Source organism: Acromyrmex echinatior, chromosome 2 (assembly GCF_024713525.1).
Source record: "Acromyrmex echinatior isolate Ae372 chromosome 2, ASM2471352v2, whole genome shotgun sequence".
NCBI classification, from domain to species: Eukaryota; Metazoa; Arthropoda; class Insecta; order Hymenoptera; family Formicidae; genus Acromyrmex; species Acromyrmex echinatior.
In genome coordinates, this window is record NC_141853.1 from 12,026,576 (window position 1) to 12,045,778 (window position 19,203).

Sequence of the window (19,203 nt, forward strand, 5' to 3'; positions counted from 1 at the left end):
ACACAATCTATCTGTAAATAAAAATGAAGAATATCCAACACTCACAATTTTAATGACATGCCAAACACTATTGTAATCGAAAAAAAACTATAGCGCTCCAGTGGTCGATATATTACAGCTACAGATCTATGCGAATTATTTAATTAAGTAATAATGAATATGAAGAATTTAAAGAGACAAGCGAAAAGAAGAAACAAAAAGAAATAACAACTACGAGAATGAGAATGAGAAAATAGAAACTAATTGAAACTTGTGTACATTGAGTTTGAATTTGTTTCAATTATTGAAGTATGTAAATGAGTTGTAATAAGATTTAATGCAATTTATTAAAATGTGAAAAATATTTTATTATATATGTTCAATTTTTTAATCCAATTAGAACCGAACATGTCATCTATTAATTAATATGGATAAAATAACTGAAAGTATGTCATACCAACTGGACATATAGCTTTCTTTCACAACAATAATTATGAAATATGATTTACCTGATGCTGGACATGGTGGCTGCCGAATATAACTCATCAACAACGTACCTCTGATGAGTGGGCCATGCAAGGCCTCCGAGATCCGAGGAGTAATCTGTTGGTCCAAAACTAGAGTATCCGGCTGGTACTGTTGGTGTTTGTAACGCTACTACAGGTGTATTCAATGCAGACTGCGTATGGGCATTCTAAAAGCACAAATGAATTTCTCGTAAATTTCGAACATCTTTTTATCTTAAACACACAATATATATGCTTTAGTAATTAATAAGAAATTTTTTCTCTGTCATTTAAAATATTTTTTACAAAAAGAAAGAATTTATTTTCTTAATTGTATTTTGGAATTCAATTTCTAACTTTATGTTTTAATAATTATTGCAAATTATATAATTTTTGAAATTTATAAATATGAGAAATTCAGAAGAATTGTTATAAAATAAAGATTAAAGTAAAGTATTTCTTGTAACACTCATTTAAGTTAATAATGATGAGACAATTACATCATAATTAGTGTCTTCGGAGAGAGGTTGTGCAAGTGGTGTTGGTATAACCACTCGAAGATTAGCCCTGTGAGGATGAGGCGGTGGCGGTGGAGGCGGAGGTTGTGGCGAATGCCTAGACGGATTGCTGCCTTTATTTGCACTACCTCCACCAACTCCGAGTGCGGGCGAAGGTCCTGGACTAGGTGAACCACCCAATGGTGACGCTGACGGAGGATAGCCATTGCTCATTTCCAACATTCCTCCCGGAGGATATACTACAACAAATAATTTATCAAGTTAGACGCAAATTTCTTGAAAATACTAGGAATTTGCCTCCAGCCTTTTGTAACTAATTAAAGTTACCTGAATCCGTCTCAGACGACGATGGACGTGGAGAAATGCTGGTATGTGCCATCTGTGGACTAGATCCAAGAAGAGATTCGCCGTAACTGTTCACTGGTACAGATACCGGTAGCGTATAATTCGATTGTCCCATTGTCTACAATCACAACAGACAATGCAAATTAATAATACCTGTAGTGAAGAGTGTATAGATATAGCGCTGTGTCGAGCAGTTGATAGCAAATTTGTAATTTGCTATTGTTCTATCTTAACTTTAATATAATGGCGAATGTATATAAACTCATATTTAATTCTTTTCTTAGTGACGAAAATAGAATTCTAAAAACAATTGGCTAAGCAATTTTAAGCGAAACACGTCAAACAATTTTTTATATAAATTCGTATGTTTGATTGTTTTATTTAAATAGAAGTTAATTCTATTTAATTATTTTCATTTTAAATTAAAATGTGTTAAATTCTTATAAGTTATAAATTGTGTACTATATACTAATTGTATATTAATTTATATAATATAATAAATAATAACAAAATAGTACATAAAACATTGTTATTGTATGTATATATATATATATAATTTTATAACATATATACATATGTATTTTTGAAATAATAAAATATTTAATAATTGCTAATAACTGCAACATTTGCAAAAATATTCTCAAAAAGAGGTAAAAAAAAATCCTTACCACATGTCTTCTCTCTTTGTAGAAAAATAAATACAAAAACAATCGTAACCTACGTTTACAAAAATTGATCTGTGATAGGACGTATTAAAATTTTAAATAAAACATAATATTCACATATTAATTATTTTAATAAAGACGATAAAGTTAATTTAAAACATTAATTAACTTGTTTAAATAGTCCTTATATAAATCAAACTAGACAGTTTTAAATATTTTGAATAACATGTTTCAAAAGAGGGACCCGATATCAAAAATTATTATATAGAAATACCTAGGTATTATATTCGTATTCTAAAGATTATAAAGATTTCAGACGAATAAATTAATTGGCGTTTTTGCATAAACATAAATGTGTGGTAACCATAATAAAAAAAAAACTATAACTTTTTCTTTTGCATAAACATAAGCTCGGCTCGATACAACTGACATTTAACTTGATTTGAATATTTACCCTGCTGCCATTGTGCTGATGCCTCTGCATCATCATCTGAAACTCCTCGTCGATCTTCGTGTATTTGGCCTCGGTGCGCGGGGTAAGATTATATTCAATTGCGTCGGGTTCCGGACTCTCTGGAGACATGGCACCCTTATGTTCCTTCTTGTTGAGCGCCTGCAAGTGTCAGCAGACAGGTTCACGTGACCACACCGCCCGAGGGCACTCAACCTTCACATGCACGTTAATTTAACACCAAGACGCGCGCTTCTTATCCTACCCGGTTTATTCTCGCAATTATGCCCGCATAGAAAAGGAAAAAGGGATCGCGTTGCTCTCATCGAAGTGAAACCGCGTTCCGCAAGTGTGTAAGAAGACGGTATTGTACGTGAAACGTTGATTTTATATTCTTTCTGAATTATCGACACACCTAATATAATATGACAAAATCAAAAAAAACATGCCTAAGGAGAATGAATTTCAAAACTTCTCAGTTATCTTAAAACACCATAATATGTGAATACACGTGTCGCGGCATAATCATATGTTACATCAGATTTTTAAATATTGTTATTTAAAATTTAATATTTTTTTCAAATTAATCAATTTTAGAAGTCTTGACACCTCATACAAGAATTTATAAACTACAGCTTAAAATTTCATTAAATTAAGGCCCGAGTATGTGTGTTTGAAAATTGATTGTTGTTTACTCGTATTTCTGGAAAAAAAAAAAACCTTCAATATGTAGTAACGTTCAATAAAATTTATCTGTATTGTAATCTGTTAAAATTCTTTTTATCATTTATAATTCATAGCAAGCTTCTTCGATACACCCTGTATATTCGACACTGCTGTCTTGACCTTGGCATATATACATATCCATAAAGATATCCGTGAGATATATTTCTTTTCCCATCGAAAATTTTAGCGAAAGAGAGAGAGACATTTACAAAAAAAAATCGGCGACGACATCAATATCGATCCTTGGCGCATTCTCGTTCATCCTGAGAATCCGTGACGGATAAATCGACTCACCTCGATAATATTCTTGTTAGTGAGAGACTCGTGGGGTTCGTTGTACTCGGTGTACTTGAGAAGAACCTTGTCCATGTCGGTGCTCGCATACTGGTACAGCTTGTTGCTCGAACTGAAGATAATCAACGCGATCTCGCAGTCGCACAGTACCGACAATTCGTATGCCTTCTTCATCACGCCGAATTTCCGTTTGTTAAAGGTCACCTGTCGCATATAAAAGCAGAAGGGGGGAATCGCATCAAAGGTTAACTTCAGCGAAGTTTTGAGTAATAAGGCTGCTAATAAAGGTAGGCGCAGCCGATACTCTTCGTTTTGCGATAATTGATTCATCGCGTTATTTAATTGCCCAATCAGTCACGTTACGTAAAATCGCATCAATAATTAACAAGATCTTTTTATACGCGTTCTTACGTTTTTCTTTCTCATCGCGAGAAAGATTAAATTTATTTTAAGAAAAAAAATGTATCTATAGAGCCGCCGTGTTTATATCCCAGAGCCGATTATCTTAATTATGCGCCATTCTATACTTTATGTAGAAAAGCAAAAAGTAGAATTTCAACGTCTATTCAAAATATTGACTTGTGATACAAAATTGATATTTCTCGGAAATTGATATTTCTTTGCAATAGTAAAAGATGAAAAATAAATTTCTGCTGCTTGTACGCTTCAATTTTTCCCCATAACAACTTTCAAAAATATGTACTAATTGACGCGCTCTTAATGAGCGCCGTTAAATCGCTACAGAAACGTCAGACTTGTTTCACTGAAAATATTTATAATTACCTGACGATTCCGTTCGTCCGTGATACGTGAAATCTGAATCTTCTTTCGACCCATTGTTGCACCACGTCTTGAATAAGAGGCAAGTCTTCGAAATCACACTGGATGGAATATTAAGAACACTGTAACATAAAAAAAAAAACACACATTTTTATTCATTTGAAAATTAAAATTATATTAATCTATAATAAACAATGTAGAAAAACATGATAATATTCGTATGTAAAAACCTCTTATACTTTCTCGTTATCAAAATAGGAAACGATAATCATGACGGTAGAGATTACAAAAATAGGTAAATTACGTAAATAAAATTTATACTTGTATTTTACGAGATACAAGATATTCGTCGAGTATTTTATTCAAGAAAAAATATTTTGTCACGAGAGAATTTCGAACAAAAAAAAAAACGGAAAAGTTACCGGTGGAAAGGGACGTTTGGCTTTTAAATGATTCCCACATTACTCGTCTCTCTAGATTTAATGCGTTTCGCTCGTCGGGGTGTTACGGGAAAAGGCTGTGAGCGATAAATAAGCACGACAGTTCGCGGAGAGCGACAGAACTGGACCGCGCTTTAAAACCTAATATTCAATGGAAACTCGAGCGCGTGTCACTTTCATGTATCGATTACGATGCCGTGCGTGTATACGAGCAAGTTCGCAAAGCGCCGGCTGGCGTGTGCTTCAGAGAGCCCACGGACCGGCAAACAAAGTGTCGAATCGTTTACCACTGCGAGATTGTGGCTTTCAAGCGGAATAAAAGGGAATGATGTCGTGCGCGACGTTGTTATGGGAGGAGAGCGTGTTTTTCAATTGGAATTGATAATTGAGCTGCCGCAGCGACGAGCTAATACAACGGAATTTTTAACTAAGTGTTGAGATAAAACGTGCGTTTATTCTGCGACAGGTATTCTCCTAAATAACAAACAAAAAAAAAATAAAATAAAATAAAATAAAAAAAACGGAATATTTATCTCGATTCTCGAAAAATTTATCGCGGGCAGACCATAACTTCCAGTAGCGTGATTGATGACTTTCGACCAAATGACAATTGCAAAAGTAACTAAGTAATCAAAGCTCTTATTATGACAAAAAAATATTTTTATGTTATTAAAATTAACAAAAAAATTATTATATACACAGGTGAACTGAAAAAAATTTGCGAATCGCTTTTAAAATTCAGTTTGAATAGCTCGATCTTATTCTTCTTTTATTTTTTCATTCATTGCGCATAAATACAATACTTTTCGTTTTTTTTTTTTAGCTATACTATATCTGTTTATTAAGTATACCATTTCGTAATATCCTGTGTTTGTACATTATTTTTAATATAGTAGTTAAATATCAGATTGAACTACTCCGATTCGTCAGTTCTACTCTTATGAACAATGGTTGATCTTTGTCGCAACGCCGAGGTGTCAATTACATCCATTTTTAATGCACCACCCAAAAGAAGACTTGTCATTATTATTGCAATATATTCTAAAATCAATGACGGATAATATAACGATGAACGGTAAATTAATTGTCACGATATTACTGTAATATATACTATAAATACGCAACTATTACGGTACAGTATAGAATTAGCCACAAGCGCGACCGAATTAAACGTTTCGGGCCCACAAATAAATCGTCAGTGTCGGGAGGAAGGGGAACTAATTTAAGCCAGTGGGTGTTTTTATGGGCGAAATATATGCTCTGGGTCAACGAATTTACGTCGCGGCTAAACCGTGATAATCTTTTAACTTCGGCAACGTTAATCTTTTCTTATGTAACGTGTCTTCTAACTAACTCGAGCCTTTTAGAGTGTAACTGTAAAAGACGCAAAGAGCAGACAAAAAATTTATGATCGCAACTTTTCAACAAAATCGTTGCAATTTTACAAACAACTTATACAATTGAAAGCCGCGTTAATCACTTGCCTTACTAACCCGAGATAATTCATATTTTACAGATACGCATATAAAAATATTATTCCAAGATAACAAGATAATTGAACTTTTTTTGGTGCAGCTGAATAACAGAAAGAAGGTATACAGCGTGTTTAAAAATAAAATATATGTTAAATAAACACGAATATACGGTAACTCCGATATATACGCCGCACCTATCAAAACTTAATTTATTAAATATTATCTACTATATCAGTAAAAACTTTGTACTGTCTACTATTATGAAAAAAAAATATTAGAAATATTTATATTTCGTATTAAAAAATGAACTTAAGATGTAAAATGACAATAATTTGTAAAATGCGTTTATAGTGTTTTATTAAGGAATAAGAATGATAAATATGTGTGTATGAAGTAATAAATAATGTTCCCAGATGTATTGATACAAATGTTATGACATGAGGTACATATTTCATGTATTTAGTGCATTGAATTCAATCTGCGCACTTTGTATGCTTTAGGCATAAATCCCGCTTGTTAAAAAAGCCATATATCTCAAACAGGTGGGGTATACAAGACAACAAACAAAAAATACAAGAGCAAAGTACTTTATGTATTTTGTTATACAACACACTTTACTATTCCTCTACATTCATGTATCACGAAATAACCACTAAGTCTTTTGCACGTCCTACAGTAATCATTTTATGTAGATTATAGTTTATGATGGCGCTACTTAACACAGTGACAAATCGATTCAATAATTTCATTAATATTAACAATAAAAAACTGAAATCACAATACAATACTATTACAACACAAAGGCATGTAACACGGTAATTACGGAAAAATTATCCCCACTCCTTCTATTTTTTCTGACTTTTTGCGACGTAAATCCCAGCGCGGCGTATTTGTCGGAGTTATATTTTTTTACTCTCACGTAATTTCTCTTCAGGGAAGGTATCAAAAAGAATTCTTCGTCACGACTTGAAAGGAATTCAGTATCCTAATGAGTTTCGGACTAAATTTCGGAGTTGAATTATTCTAAGCGGGTGTGTGAAGTGACCATCTCATTTTCACATTAAAGTGTCTTAACGAGTTTTAAATTAAAAATGGAAACAAAATCTCTGCTCGAAATAAATGATGTTACTTATTCGACCATTCTCTAAAGATTAATTTATTAAAAAACTGCCGATTTTTTTCATCAAATACAGTTCAAGAACTGTCAGAAAGAGGAGTGCGAGAAAAACGATCCGGTCAGAGATAGTAATGAAAACGCAACTGATCGCCAAGAGAATGATGATTCATCGTACATTATATTCAAATTGCTTTCTAGTCGCGGCAAATGTATATGAATGCGTGATGCAAAATGTACGAAAAGCAACATACGTCTCGCGTCGGCAATTTTATCGATGCTCGATCATTGCAAATAATCATGGAGTTCACTCAGCTTCAATGATTTTTTAGAATAGAATTCGTATAGAATTAGCATCATCACGCAAAGGACGCACATTTAGCTCTTTGCATTTTCCCGAAAAAAAAAAAAAGGAAAGAAAGATTTTACACCTTTCGTTTCGTCCTCAGAGTATATCTCTTTAGCGCGATTAAGGTTTAAAAAAATACACATCACACGGTTTTAATGAAATGAATTTATAAGCGCGACAATCAATACGGAGTGTTGTTATCGTATTTTAAAAATAAAAATGGGTCAAAATAAATTCGAATAACGGACTTGACAAGATTTATTCAGAGCATCATACACGATCTGATATCAAAGATGGATATTGTATTATAGAATGAAAGAAAGTCAAGAATCCAATTCTTCTTGTAAATATTTCAGACTAAACTAGTGGATTTCTAGCAACTGAAATTTCAGTCTTAAAAATTGAGAAACGGTGTGAAGAAAAAAATGGAGATGTTTGGGTCGATACATTAAAGTAAAAAAATAGGTTAACCGTTTATCAAGGATAATCGGAAAACAGTGTGCAAATACTGATACATCTATCGCGATCGTGGAGAGGATAGAATAGAATAATAGATAATTACGAATTGTATAATACGGAATGCAAAACAGATCTTGCTTCTTTCCTACAATGTTCGAAAGCATTGGTGCCTAGGTAATTAAAGCAATTAAAGGAGCCTTTGTATTCGTACACATAGCGTATTGGCAATAATGTTAGCTGGGAAATAGAAAGCGACTCCTTTATCTCTCGCAACCATATGCCGTATTGAGGCAGATAACGTTAATTGCTTCGATCGTTAATGCGGTGAAAATGTAACGATGAAATACGATCCCCCGTCTGAGAGAAAAGTTCGTGGGTGGATCACCCTATACCAGGTGATCTACATCTAATAAAGTAAACGAGAATTCTCGGTTTGAATAAAAAGTTCCGCGGGAACATGGTGAACGGAGCGGATTTCGTTGTAAAAAAATCTTACAACGTTTATTGCTACAGTAAAACGCGAAAAATGCTTTCTCTCGACACGCTACGTTCGTGAGAAAAGTTCGACAGGCAAGCGAGATGCGTGTATCTCGAGGACAATACGAGGGTGGCGCGATTATTACTTCAATGCCATTACCGTGTCCTGAATCTGTAATACGTATGATGTCTACTGTCCTAAATTGCGTAATACACGATCGATACAGCAGGTATGACGTTACACGAGCCCAAAACTCCTCTTTTCGTCCTCAATAGTTGAAGAAGTCTACTTTGTGCTCAGCCTATATCTAAAAAAAAAAGACTCGATGCTATATTTTACACACATTTGCATAAATTGAGACAAGATTCACGTAACACTGATATTTATGCCTAATGATATATAACGACATAAGTTTGCGAGTCCAAAAAATTTGATGAAAGAATAATGTAAATTCGTACGTCATACAGGTGTATTTTACTTTTGACTAAACCGAAGTTAGAAATTCTAATGGAAAAAAAATATCGAGTATCTAAACTATTAAAGTAACTATGAAAGATAAGCTCTTAGCAATTTGTGATGTTTTCCATACTCAACTATAATATTAACGCGCGTTTAGTATTCACATGTCCAGTAGAAGAATGTACGACAAATTGGTACACAAATGAGTTCATTAATTATTATATAATATTTAAATATGCCTAAAATACACATACGCGTTCATTCTTATATCGCTCATTTTTAACGAAACGACTTTTGTGAAACTAGTAATATCTAAAGTACATCAGTGCGAATACTTGAAAATTAAAGAGAGAAAAAGAGAGAAAGAAAGAGAGAAACAATCCTGTGATATAGACGTAAAGATTCGTATTGTTATCTCATTGTGCAACGCACTGCCCGATAAAATAGTCAATTGGCAATGTTGTGGCTCAAGAATTTTATCGCTATTGATACGAATGAGTGACGAAGGTCACGTTCAGCGAAAGGATTTTTGAGTTTGCGAAAAGTGAATAATCGCGGAAGATTGAAAAGTACCCGCGCGCGCGCGCTCTACAATATTACACGTGTCTGTAATTTGACCGTGTATGTAATATTACCATGCAAACGATCGGCCAGGGAAATAACGACGTGAGTACGTAATATACAACTACTGATAACAACAAGTTTATTTGCGTATACTTTGTACATTTCACTTACACTTTTTTTTCTAGACTCTCAAAGATGTCTCCCCCGGAAATGTTAACAATTTTTTTCCTGGAGGAGATAAGAGTAAAAGCGACTAATAGTGAATTCAGTTGAACGCACTAATGCGGGCTGGGGTACATCAAAAAGCTATTGTACACTGATTTAGTCTAAGTGTAAAAATGAAATGCAAATATTTCCAATTATAAAATACATATTTTATTATTAACAGCACAATAAAATTCTGAAAATTTCGCCGTTTCTGTATTTACATTAAACGTACCTACTTTTACGTCAATTATGACTGTTTTATATGAGTGCACGTTGAGTGCGTCCAACGGAATTCGTTACAAGAAAAGAGCAACAAAGTCGTAATGATGTTTCAATTCAATCTTTCACGTTTTTAGTAAGATAATTATTTTTGTGATAATTATTATTGTCGCGTACGATTTTCGTCTCCCTTCTCTCTTAAAGAGTTTGATTCATATAATAATGAATAAATTTCATCTTGCAAGGAGAAATGCAAATCGCTTTACCGTTGTCATTCACTTTCATTAGCAGTTTCTAACAAACACCTAACTAACATAATAAGAATAAACGTTAATGAAATTCATACAACTCCTCTATTCACACATACGAAATTTTTTTGCCTCATTATACATATATACTTTACATAAAAGTGTACTAAAAAACACCGATTATTCGCTCTGACCTTTTACATCTTTCGTTCAAAAATATTTTTTATATTGCAGATTTTTTAAATAAATAGTTAAGTTAAGGATGACTTCGTAAGCAACTGTAAAAGATAGCCGCTGCTTGCGTCCCGTGAAACTAATGAATAAATCAGTTTCCTGTTCACACATATATATATGTTAAACGTGTTTGTGAGTGCCTTGCGGCATACGATGTAACGTTGCGATATATGATGAAGAAGGGAAAAGCTCTCGTGGAGGGATCCGATTATACGGGGTACACTACCCCACTACAACCTCCCGTCGTTATCGTCACCACCACCACCACCACCACCACCACCACTACCACCACCATCACCACCACTCGTTCGTCGAGCGATCTGCGTCAGAGGATCGATTTCTCGCCGGCGCGGTCTCGGCCGACTTCAATAGCGGATTTGAGAAACGACGAAGAACGATAATCCGGGATGATCACAGTGCAGATCGACCGACTGCTATCCAGCCAAGCCGGTCGGTCGGTTGGTCGGTCGGTCGGTTGGTCGACCAGTTGCCGGGGATTACACGGCCTAAAGTTTTCCCGTCGGTTGAACGACGAAGAAGGGTTGTTGCGCGCCGGCATACGCGAACAGGCGGCGCGTTAACAGGTTGCGACAAACAAGGAGTGGTCGTGGTGTACTCTTCAACCTTGCACAGGTGCTCTTCCCCTGGCCCCTCTCCCCTCTTGCGCGCTGTCCTACTGCCAGTGAAGCTTATACGAGAGAGAGAGAGAGAAAGAGAGAGAGAGTGGATGTGGTGAGCCACACGCGCATACACACACACATATACACACACAGAACCAGAGAGCTAGTAATGTCTTGATGATAGAGAAGCGCGATTAATCGGCGTGCGAACGGAAGCGAATGGCAGTTGGAACGTTGTTACAATCTACCGTCCGTTCTGGAATTTTCATTTTCCACGAGATCCGCCACGACGTCCTCGATCGACGCCGAACAGCTGCCAATCGATCATAGTTTATCGATCAACGCGAGGATCCGATTAAACGTTGCATGATTCGTAAATAAATGAGCAAAAAAAAATATATGCGACTAATATATTGAACGCGCATAAATACATAAAAATATATATGTAGTATTTAATTTATTATAATATAAATGCTTATCGAATAAATAAAATGATTTAGCAAAGAAAAGTATTAATATTAATAGAATTGAAATTGAGAAAACAGATAATGAATTATAACACAATTAAGTATCATTTATATGCAAAAAATAATATATTCTTTATTTAAATTTATAAAACATTGAGAAAAATGTCTAGTTCGATCAATTGAAATTCTGGATTAGATCTATCAAACTCCGATCGATATAATATTGATATATTAATTTCAGATTAAGAAGAAAACAATAATTATTACATTTTTTATTAATCAATTAAATAGAATTGCAAAAATTAGATTAATAAGCAAAGCGCCAATAAAAAAACTTTGAGAAAACAAGCAGAACACGCAAAAGCAATAGGCGTGTAACAAGCGTAAAATGAGACGGACAAAAACAACTCACGACGATACTCACAAGAAGAAATCACCGATCGATTTTTGCTCCCTCGCATATGTAAAAGCCGTAATTTCGGCGGTTGACTTTAATGGTTCACCTACGGATGTCGTTAGCTCGAAAGCTGTCCAAATATTAATGAAATTTGTACAAGTTGACGAGACTACTAGTCGAACGGTAGTATCTCGAAATATTTGTACCTTTTCACGCATACCTGATCGCGGCAATATACCGTGAAGAATGCATTATATAAGAAGATGAAATACAACTAAATTAAATGCGAATGACGAAGCTCGTTCGTACTTGTTTCTCATGTTTTCGTCGTACGTTCGACATACCGTGATACATGCTTGATGTGTAATTACGTCATGTAATGCGCAATCTAAGTCTCCTTTTTATGAAGTTAATATGTAAAGTTAATGTAAATCAGATAAATAAATCTCCCACCTACACGATACAATCGAAGAATGTCATTAAGAAAATCATTTAAGTCGTAGCTAACAATTATTATATAGGATGACAAAAAAGTTTGATGCACAAAGTTTTGTCTTTATCAAATTATTAGTAACGTATATAAACAAATAAATTGGACTATTAGTTATATTTTATTAAATAGAAAAAAATAATAAATATTCAAAATAATCACTTTTAACTTTGAAACAAGCTTTAAGGCGCTTCGGAAACGCATCAACAATAACCGCCCATCTTTTCACGGATCAATTCTGCCAGGCAGCCAGTAGAGCGATCTTCAATTAACTGATAAAAACTTTTTGGTGCAAATTAACATTTCAGAGTTTGTTTTTTTTTAAACACATATCATTATCAGGTAACAAGCTGGTGTTATTTGATTTTAATGATATCAAAAACCATTCAGTAAAACATAGTAATTTTATCTTTGTTTAATTTTGGCTAACAATAAAGATATAATAATTCATCGTGTTACATTGAATCATCTGTGTCTTTTTTTTACTGGAACACACTCAATGTCAGCTTACTATCCGAGTAATAATTTAACAAACAATTAAACATACAAAAATTGATCATACTTTTTCATCATCCTGTACAACAAATTGATATTTTTCAGTTGTATAAAACTGTGTGAATGTATCTTTATATCGCAAAAATAACAGCATTCGTATAGATTTAACTCATTTAGATTTAAATAATTTATCCAGATCACAGATTATCTTAATTTATTTTCTGCTGACTCATATTTTCTCTTCTAGTTCCCATTAGTTTAACTTACATTAGCATAAACTACTCGTTATTCCGAGTACAGATAAAAATCGTCGATAAATAAAGGACGTATCACGCCGTTCCGTTCGTTGCGGTTCTTTTCGGATGGAAATCGGAGGGGGAGGGGGGGGGAGGGGAGAGAAGAATGGATAACGGTCGCGATTGACTCGCGATTAACTCGCGCGATTAGATCGCGTCTCGTGCGTGCGCGATTATGAAACGCGATCTTGATACGAAGTGTAAAATGAAGTGCAACGAAAATAACGGGGTAAAACGCGATGCAGCGCCGCACCGCTGCGTTGCATTCGCGTTAATTCACGTAACGACACATCGCGTGCTCGCAATGAATGGGAAAAGCTTCAGTAAATATAGTCCGAGGGGGAGGGGGGGGGGGGGATTAGAATTAGAACGGCGAGTTAAAGCCAGGGTTTTTACGTGTACGTGTACGCCAGCTGCCAGACGTTATATAGCGCGCGTGGAGAGAATTATCGGTCGCGAATCCCGTTGTTTACGTTTTCCAAAGCGCACAAACCAACGACCGAGTGGGCGAAACGTTTGTTGGTTCTTGCCTGAGCGATATAAATAAATTCGCGCGTGCTAAAACTAATATTTAATATTTGCCCTTCCAATTATTGAAAAAAAAAAAAGGTATCCTCTCAAAAATAACAATTTTACACGTCTCGAAATGTAAAAAAATTAGATGCGCTGCTTTATATATTTCTCATTCAACTACTTCATTTTGTTCATTTACATTCTTGTTCTCTCCGTGAAGAAATGTAGACAGTCATTATCGATACTAATTGCAAACTATATTCAAAATCCTATTCAACGTCTGTGTATAAAATAATTTATTCCCTCGAGATTAAATTAAGTTTTCAGTGTGTGTGTGTGTGTGTGTGTGTGTGTGTGTTGTACATTCGAAATATGCATGAGATAGCGCGTCTCTTTAATTGAAAATATCTCTACAGGAAAGCTTTGTGATCTTTATAATTAATAAAATCAAGTCTCTCGAGTGTTGTTACGTGCTCATAATTTATAACACTATTAAATTTTGATATAACATTTATAGCCAATTATAACTGGTATAAAATATCGGTTTCCCCTAATAAGAAAAAAAGTCAAGACTTGAAGAAGCTCTCAAAGTTCGACATTTCGTATGAAAAACAATTTCATCCTTTTGCAATTTTTTTCTTCTTTTTTTTGTAAATAGCAGTAATTAGATTATTAAACTATGAGCAATGTGTGGTTAACTTCACACGTTAACTTTATACAAAGGAAATTCAGGTTCGTTGCACGACGTAATTACACATCAAGCGAGTAATTATACAAGTTTTCGAAGTTTGGCATTTTGCATGTAAAACCGCCCCTGTTTTGTGTACAGCAGTAATTATTAAATAAACAATTTTTATGGATACACATGGATGATTTCTATTGACGAAAAGCGAAACCGATTCGCGGGAAATGTTCGATATCGTTCGATATCGTTTGCTAAAGGGAAAGGGAACATAAACCTTCCCCCGAGTTCGCGAGATAATGATTTCTCGGCGTCGCTATCACCATCTTGCCACCTCGACGCGGAATCGACGTTCCGCGTGTGATCGATCGATCCACGTGGGTGTACATACTCCCCGCGCAGTTTTCCAACGACGACTTTTCCAACCGTAAGAGGGGGTGGAGATAAATTATTACTCGCGCGCGCGCGACTAGTGAATGAAAAGCGACATAGCGCTCGGCACGTCCGCGCGCGTTCGCTATACGTATATACCCCTTTGCTATCTTTACCGGCGATGTGCGACGAGATCTAGGAAAAGACTACGCTCGACGTGTCTCCCGCGATCGAATTCGGTTTATTATACAAGAGCGTACACCACCACTCGGAGTGAGGGTCAGCGACCACCAGCTTGCAGCACGCCGGCCTATACATCCCAGGGCCGAGACACAGTGAAATCGGTATCAGGAACGAGTGAGCATGATATTACAACGATGCATAATAAAGTAATATCAGAAATAAACCGCTGGATAATTTCGATGTGCGGAAAGAAATTTGTTCGAGAAGTCGATTAGTCGGAGAATTGGGGAATTAGGGTTTTCGTTCGAGCGGAATATTTTGTTTAAGGTTTAAGTGCAAGAAGTTGCAAGCCAACAGCTGTTCAAACATTACCACGGACTAATTCTTCGGTTAACGGTTTGGAACAATCCGGATGTAATATAAAAGTCTATTATCGGTACGTATTATAGTGCCGTCCGTAACTTACGGCGTATCGAAACGCAATGAAAATATTATGTCGCAGCAAATGGCGATATACGGATATGTTAAAGACTTGTTTCCACTGAAGCCAAGCGTGCCAATCGACAGTTTTGCTTCTTCTTTTTCTTTGAAAAAGAAGAAAAAGAAGTGCCAATGTGCCGATCGGTATAATCGGCTTCAGTGGGGGCGAGTTTTAAGCCATAAAGAAAGTTTCGACGATCATATAATTGAAGAATAATTAGTAAACACAAATCCACAACACATGTGACGTATGATTACATTTCTCTTGTATGTTACTGAATGTTTGACAGTATAATTATCATATTTTGATGCAATTTTACATAGGTAAATATAACATATCGAGATCCACATGGATTTTTGCACGAATATTTATTGAAATTTTATTATTACATATATATAAAATTTAATTCGTAATGCCTCTCATCAAATTTGTAAAAACGTAAAATGCGATTTTCCACAAGAACCAAGACGAACAAGCAAATTAAATAACTTTCAAACCAATAAAAGAATCGTAAAAAAAATTCTCCACAAATATTCAAAAGTAATAATAAAATAATCTATAAAAACTTTCGTATTTTTGGTAATGCTTTGCGTTGTAATAGGTATACATACATCTTTAATACGATATCCGCGAAATGTATTACGTAATGCTTGACCTTCACCCCGGAGTCAAAAAGGGAAAAAAAAGTGATTGAAAATTATGAAATTCTTATCAGAAGGCGGACACGAGAGCAGGTTCCAGTCGAGCGAACGGCCCGTACTTAATCATCGTGCGTTCGTTTCATTGGCGAGCCGGTTGCAGCGATGCCGACACGTGAGGCTCATTTGCATCTCGTTACATCGCGCCGATTAATAATCGGCCGTTAGAGAGATGCGACTTTGTCGATCGAAGAAACGCGTTGCTATCTGACTAGTAGATATATATATGTCACACACTGAAAGCGCGCATGTGGTCCAGCTGATAGAACTTGTGCCTTATCGCGGAGAGCGATTGTGTCCGCGACCGAGCCGAGTCAATATCGAATTCAAAGGATTATCGCGCGAGATGCGCCGAGGTCGAGATACAATGAAATATGAGAACGAGATACGAAGACGGAGGTGACAAAGTTTAAGAATCGCAGCGCGAACAGGATGCGTTATGATAGTATTAACGGAAATTATTTAAAGAAAATATTAAGTGTGTCAATTCTCACTACTTTGATGTTATTTTCGGAAAAAAAAAAAAATATTCGACATTCCTTGAATATACATAGCCACTGAATTCAATAATTTTAGAATTTAGATTATCATGTTTATAACGTTGATACGTGTGAAAAAGAACAGTTTTATTCACAGTATCTATTTTAGTTGAATACAGATCTGAAAATAATTATTTAGTTAGATCAAAAAACATTATCAAGGATACTGATGCTGATTATTAAAACGTCAACATTTTTTACAGCATTGTTCGAGTTTCTTACGTAATTAGTTTGATTCAAAATTCAATTTTTAGATATTTCAGCAAAATCGTTCTTTCCAAGCATCTGCCGATGGCAAAAACACAAATTACTAAAACACTTAGAAATGGAGTAAAAAACGAGTATTGCACACTGAAATCTTTTTCCCCATTTGAAGATGTTGAAGAATACGTAATAAACTTTATCTACCTATTTATCTATGCCTTATTCTTTATATCTTATCCTTGTAGCTGATAATTTCAGACCTACGTTTGTGTGCGTATGTATGTGTTACTCGATGAAATCTTCGCTCGACTAACAACTATGCCGGCTCGTTAGGATGTCGCTTTGTCGGATCGTTTATGCGTGCAAACTTGCGCAGATTCCGCACCGATGCTCGCGCGCTAGATAGCGAACCGATCAAAATGACCATCGATGATTTATGGTATTCCGAGTAAAATAACGCAACGTGTAATAAAAGTTACACGTTTCTTAATCGCAAACGCAATCGGAAGGATACATCCTGAATGAAATGCTGCGCATATATCATAGAGAAATTAAAAGATAAAGTAACATTCCAGTCACAACAATAATTTCACTATAACGGGAACGTTTGTAACGTTTCGAAATTTGCGATATTTATTTAGTTACAAATTAAGCGAAGTTCGATCCATTGGAGCGAGATATTTCTATAATCCCATGAAATTGAACGAAAATTGATCTGCTCTGAAATATTGAATTTTTCCTCTGCTCCACATTTTTTTTTCTCCGTCCCAAATAAAAATGTAATGGTGCGCGCGTGTTCCGGATGATCGAATATTGTTTTAAGGATCTGATTAAAGTATCTCGCCGTGGGCAGGAGATATAATTTATCACAGAGGCGTGATCCTCGGATTACACGGTAGGTACCGAGCACGCTCCTCTTTTCTCTCTCATGTTCTGCGAAGGGAGGGCGTCTTTAATCGGAGCGAGAGAACCGAGCCTGGGTCCCCATTATTTTCTCGGTCAACCTAACAAAGTCGATATAACGACAGAAAAAAAGAATTGGTAATCCCCAATCAGAGGTTCGCAATCTTAAACAACTTCATGTACTTTCATTACTCAAGTTCGATATGCCTAGCATTTTCCTTTACTTCCTTATGCGTTTAGAAATAAAATGTACATTTATCGCAGTTTATCATGTCAATTTGTGTAAAAATTTGTGTGAAAAATTTATGTGCGTATCAAACGTACGACGCGCGACGGTACGACAGCAAATCTATCGTTAACACAATATACTACAATCAGACCATTCTTTAATAGCGGAAATATGATAGGGAGATTTCAGGGAACATCGTCAATGCAATCGCTTACATAGCGTAAACGATAACGTTTTAGAATTTGATTTTATTACGTTTTAGAATTTTGAACAAATTAAAAAAAGAATACAATGCTAATCTTTTGGAACACGAAAAGCATTTTTTTCCTTCTTTGAATTAATTTTCTTAATGAACTCTGTACAGGACAATTAATAAATTTTGATTTTTTTTTTTTTTTTTTTTAGAAAAATCCCGCTTCTTCATTTTTATTTTAAATTCATTTTTTATCGGTATTCATATCCCAGCTATAAATTATGTAATATTTAAATTATGTAATCTCTTCATTTAGCTCCGGCTATAAATTAGATAAAGGAATTACTACTACATGTCAACGTAAACAATGTAATACTGCACATACATTTCTTTGATTGTCTTATCAGTACAGCATTAATTCCAGCTTGAAGAATGATTAACCGTATCGAACGTGCATTCGTAGAAAACGATAGTTCCATCTTTATAAAAGGTTTAATTATTTTATCGTAATCATAGTCGCTCCTCGTATCTCATGTTATCAATAAAACACTATTGAATATATCCCAGGAGAATTATACCCTTGTCATTCTGGTAATTCTGACCAAAGAACGTCAGACCATGACAGATCTAATACCGAATGATTATGAAATTACGACATCTTGAATAAGACAGTTCCAGATATCGAATTAGGAGCGGAATACTAAAGCATACAGTAGTAATCGAATTAAAGACAAGATACGATCGCCAGTTACCGCATTACTCGCAATTACTATTCAGTGTCGTCAAATTACCGTTTCTACCACGGCAAAATGGTGTTAAACGTTGCTATTTTAATAACAGTTAAAATCTCGCGATAAGACGTTCGGCTTGTCCATGGCGATAATGAAGTTAGAACAATTGTTCAGAATTAATGTGTCGCGTTTCGGATAAA

General features: G+C 35.1%; 1 protein-coding gene and 1 long non-coding RNA gene across 8 annotated transcripts in view; one reads left to right on the forward strand and one right to left on the reverse strand.

The window, feature by feature from the left end:
• Positions 1-19,203, reverse strand: part of Mef2 (myocyte enhancer factor 2) — a 68,738-nt gene that overhangs the window by 990 nt on the left and 48,545 nt on the right. For 4 of the 7 annotated variants that reach the window (XM_011057809.2, XM_011057817.2, XM_011057800.2 and 1 more), the window contains exons 2-7: positions 4,268-4,386; positions 3,485-3,688; positions 2,468-2,626; positions 1,331-1,466; positions 986-1,242; positions 489-673 (exon numbers count right to left, since the gene is read on the reverse strand). In XM_011057809.2, the coding sequence (XP_011056111.1) occupies positions 489-673; positions 986-1,242; positions 1,331-1,466; positions 2,468-2,626; positions 3,485-3,688; positions 4,268-4,321 (995 nt within the window). In that variant the 5' untranslated portion in view covers positions 4,322-4,386. The remainder of the gene's footprint in view (positions 1-488; positions 674-985; positions 1,243-1,330; positions 1,467-2,467; positions 2,627-3,484; positions 3,689-4,267; positions 4,387-19,203) is intronic. The other 3 variants (XM_087403258.1, XM_087403257.1, XM_087403256.1) reach the window with 3 other exon arrangements.
• On the forward strand, positions 14,968-17,158 carry LOC105147053 (uncharacterized). Its single transcript, XR_846257.2, has 2 exons — positions 14,968-15,461; positions 16,222-17,158. It is a non-coding gene; the product is annotated as an uncharacterized LOC105147053 (long non-coding RNA).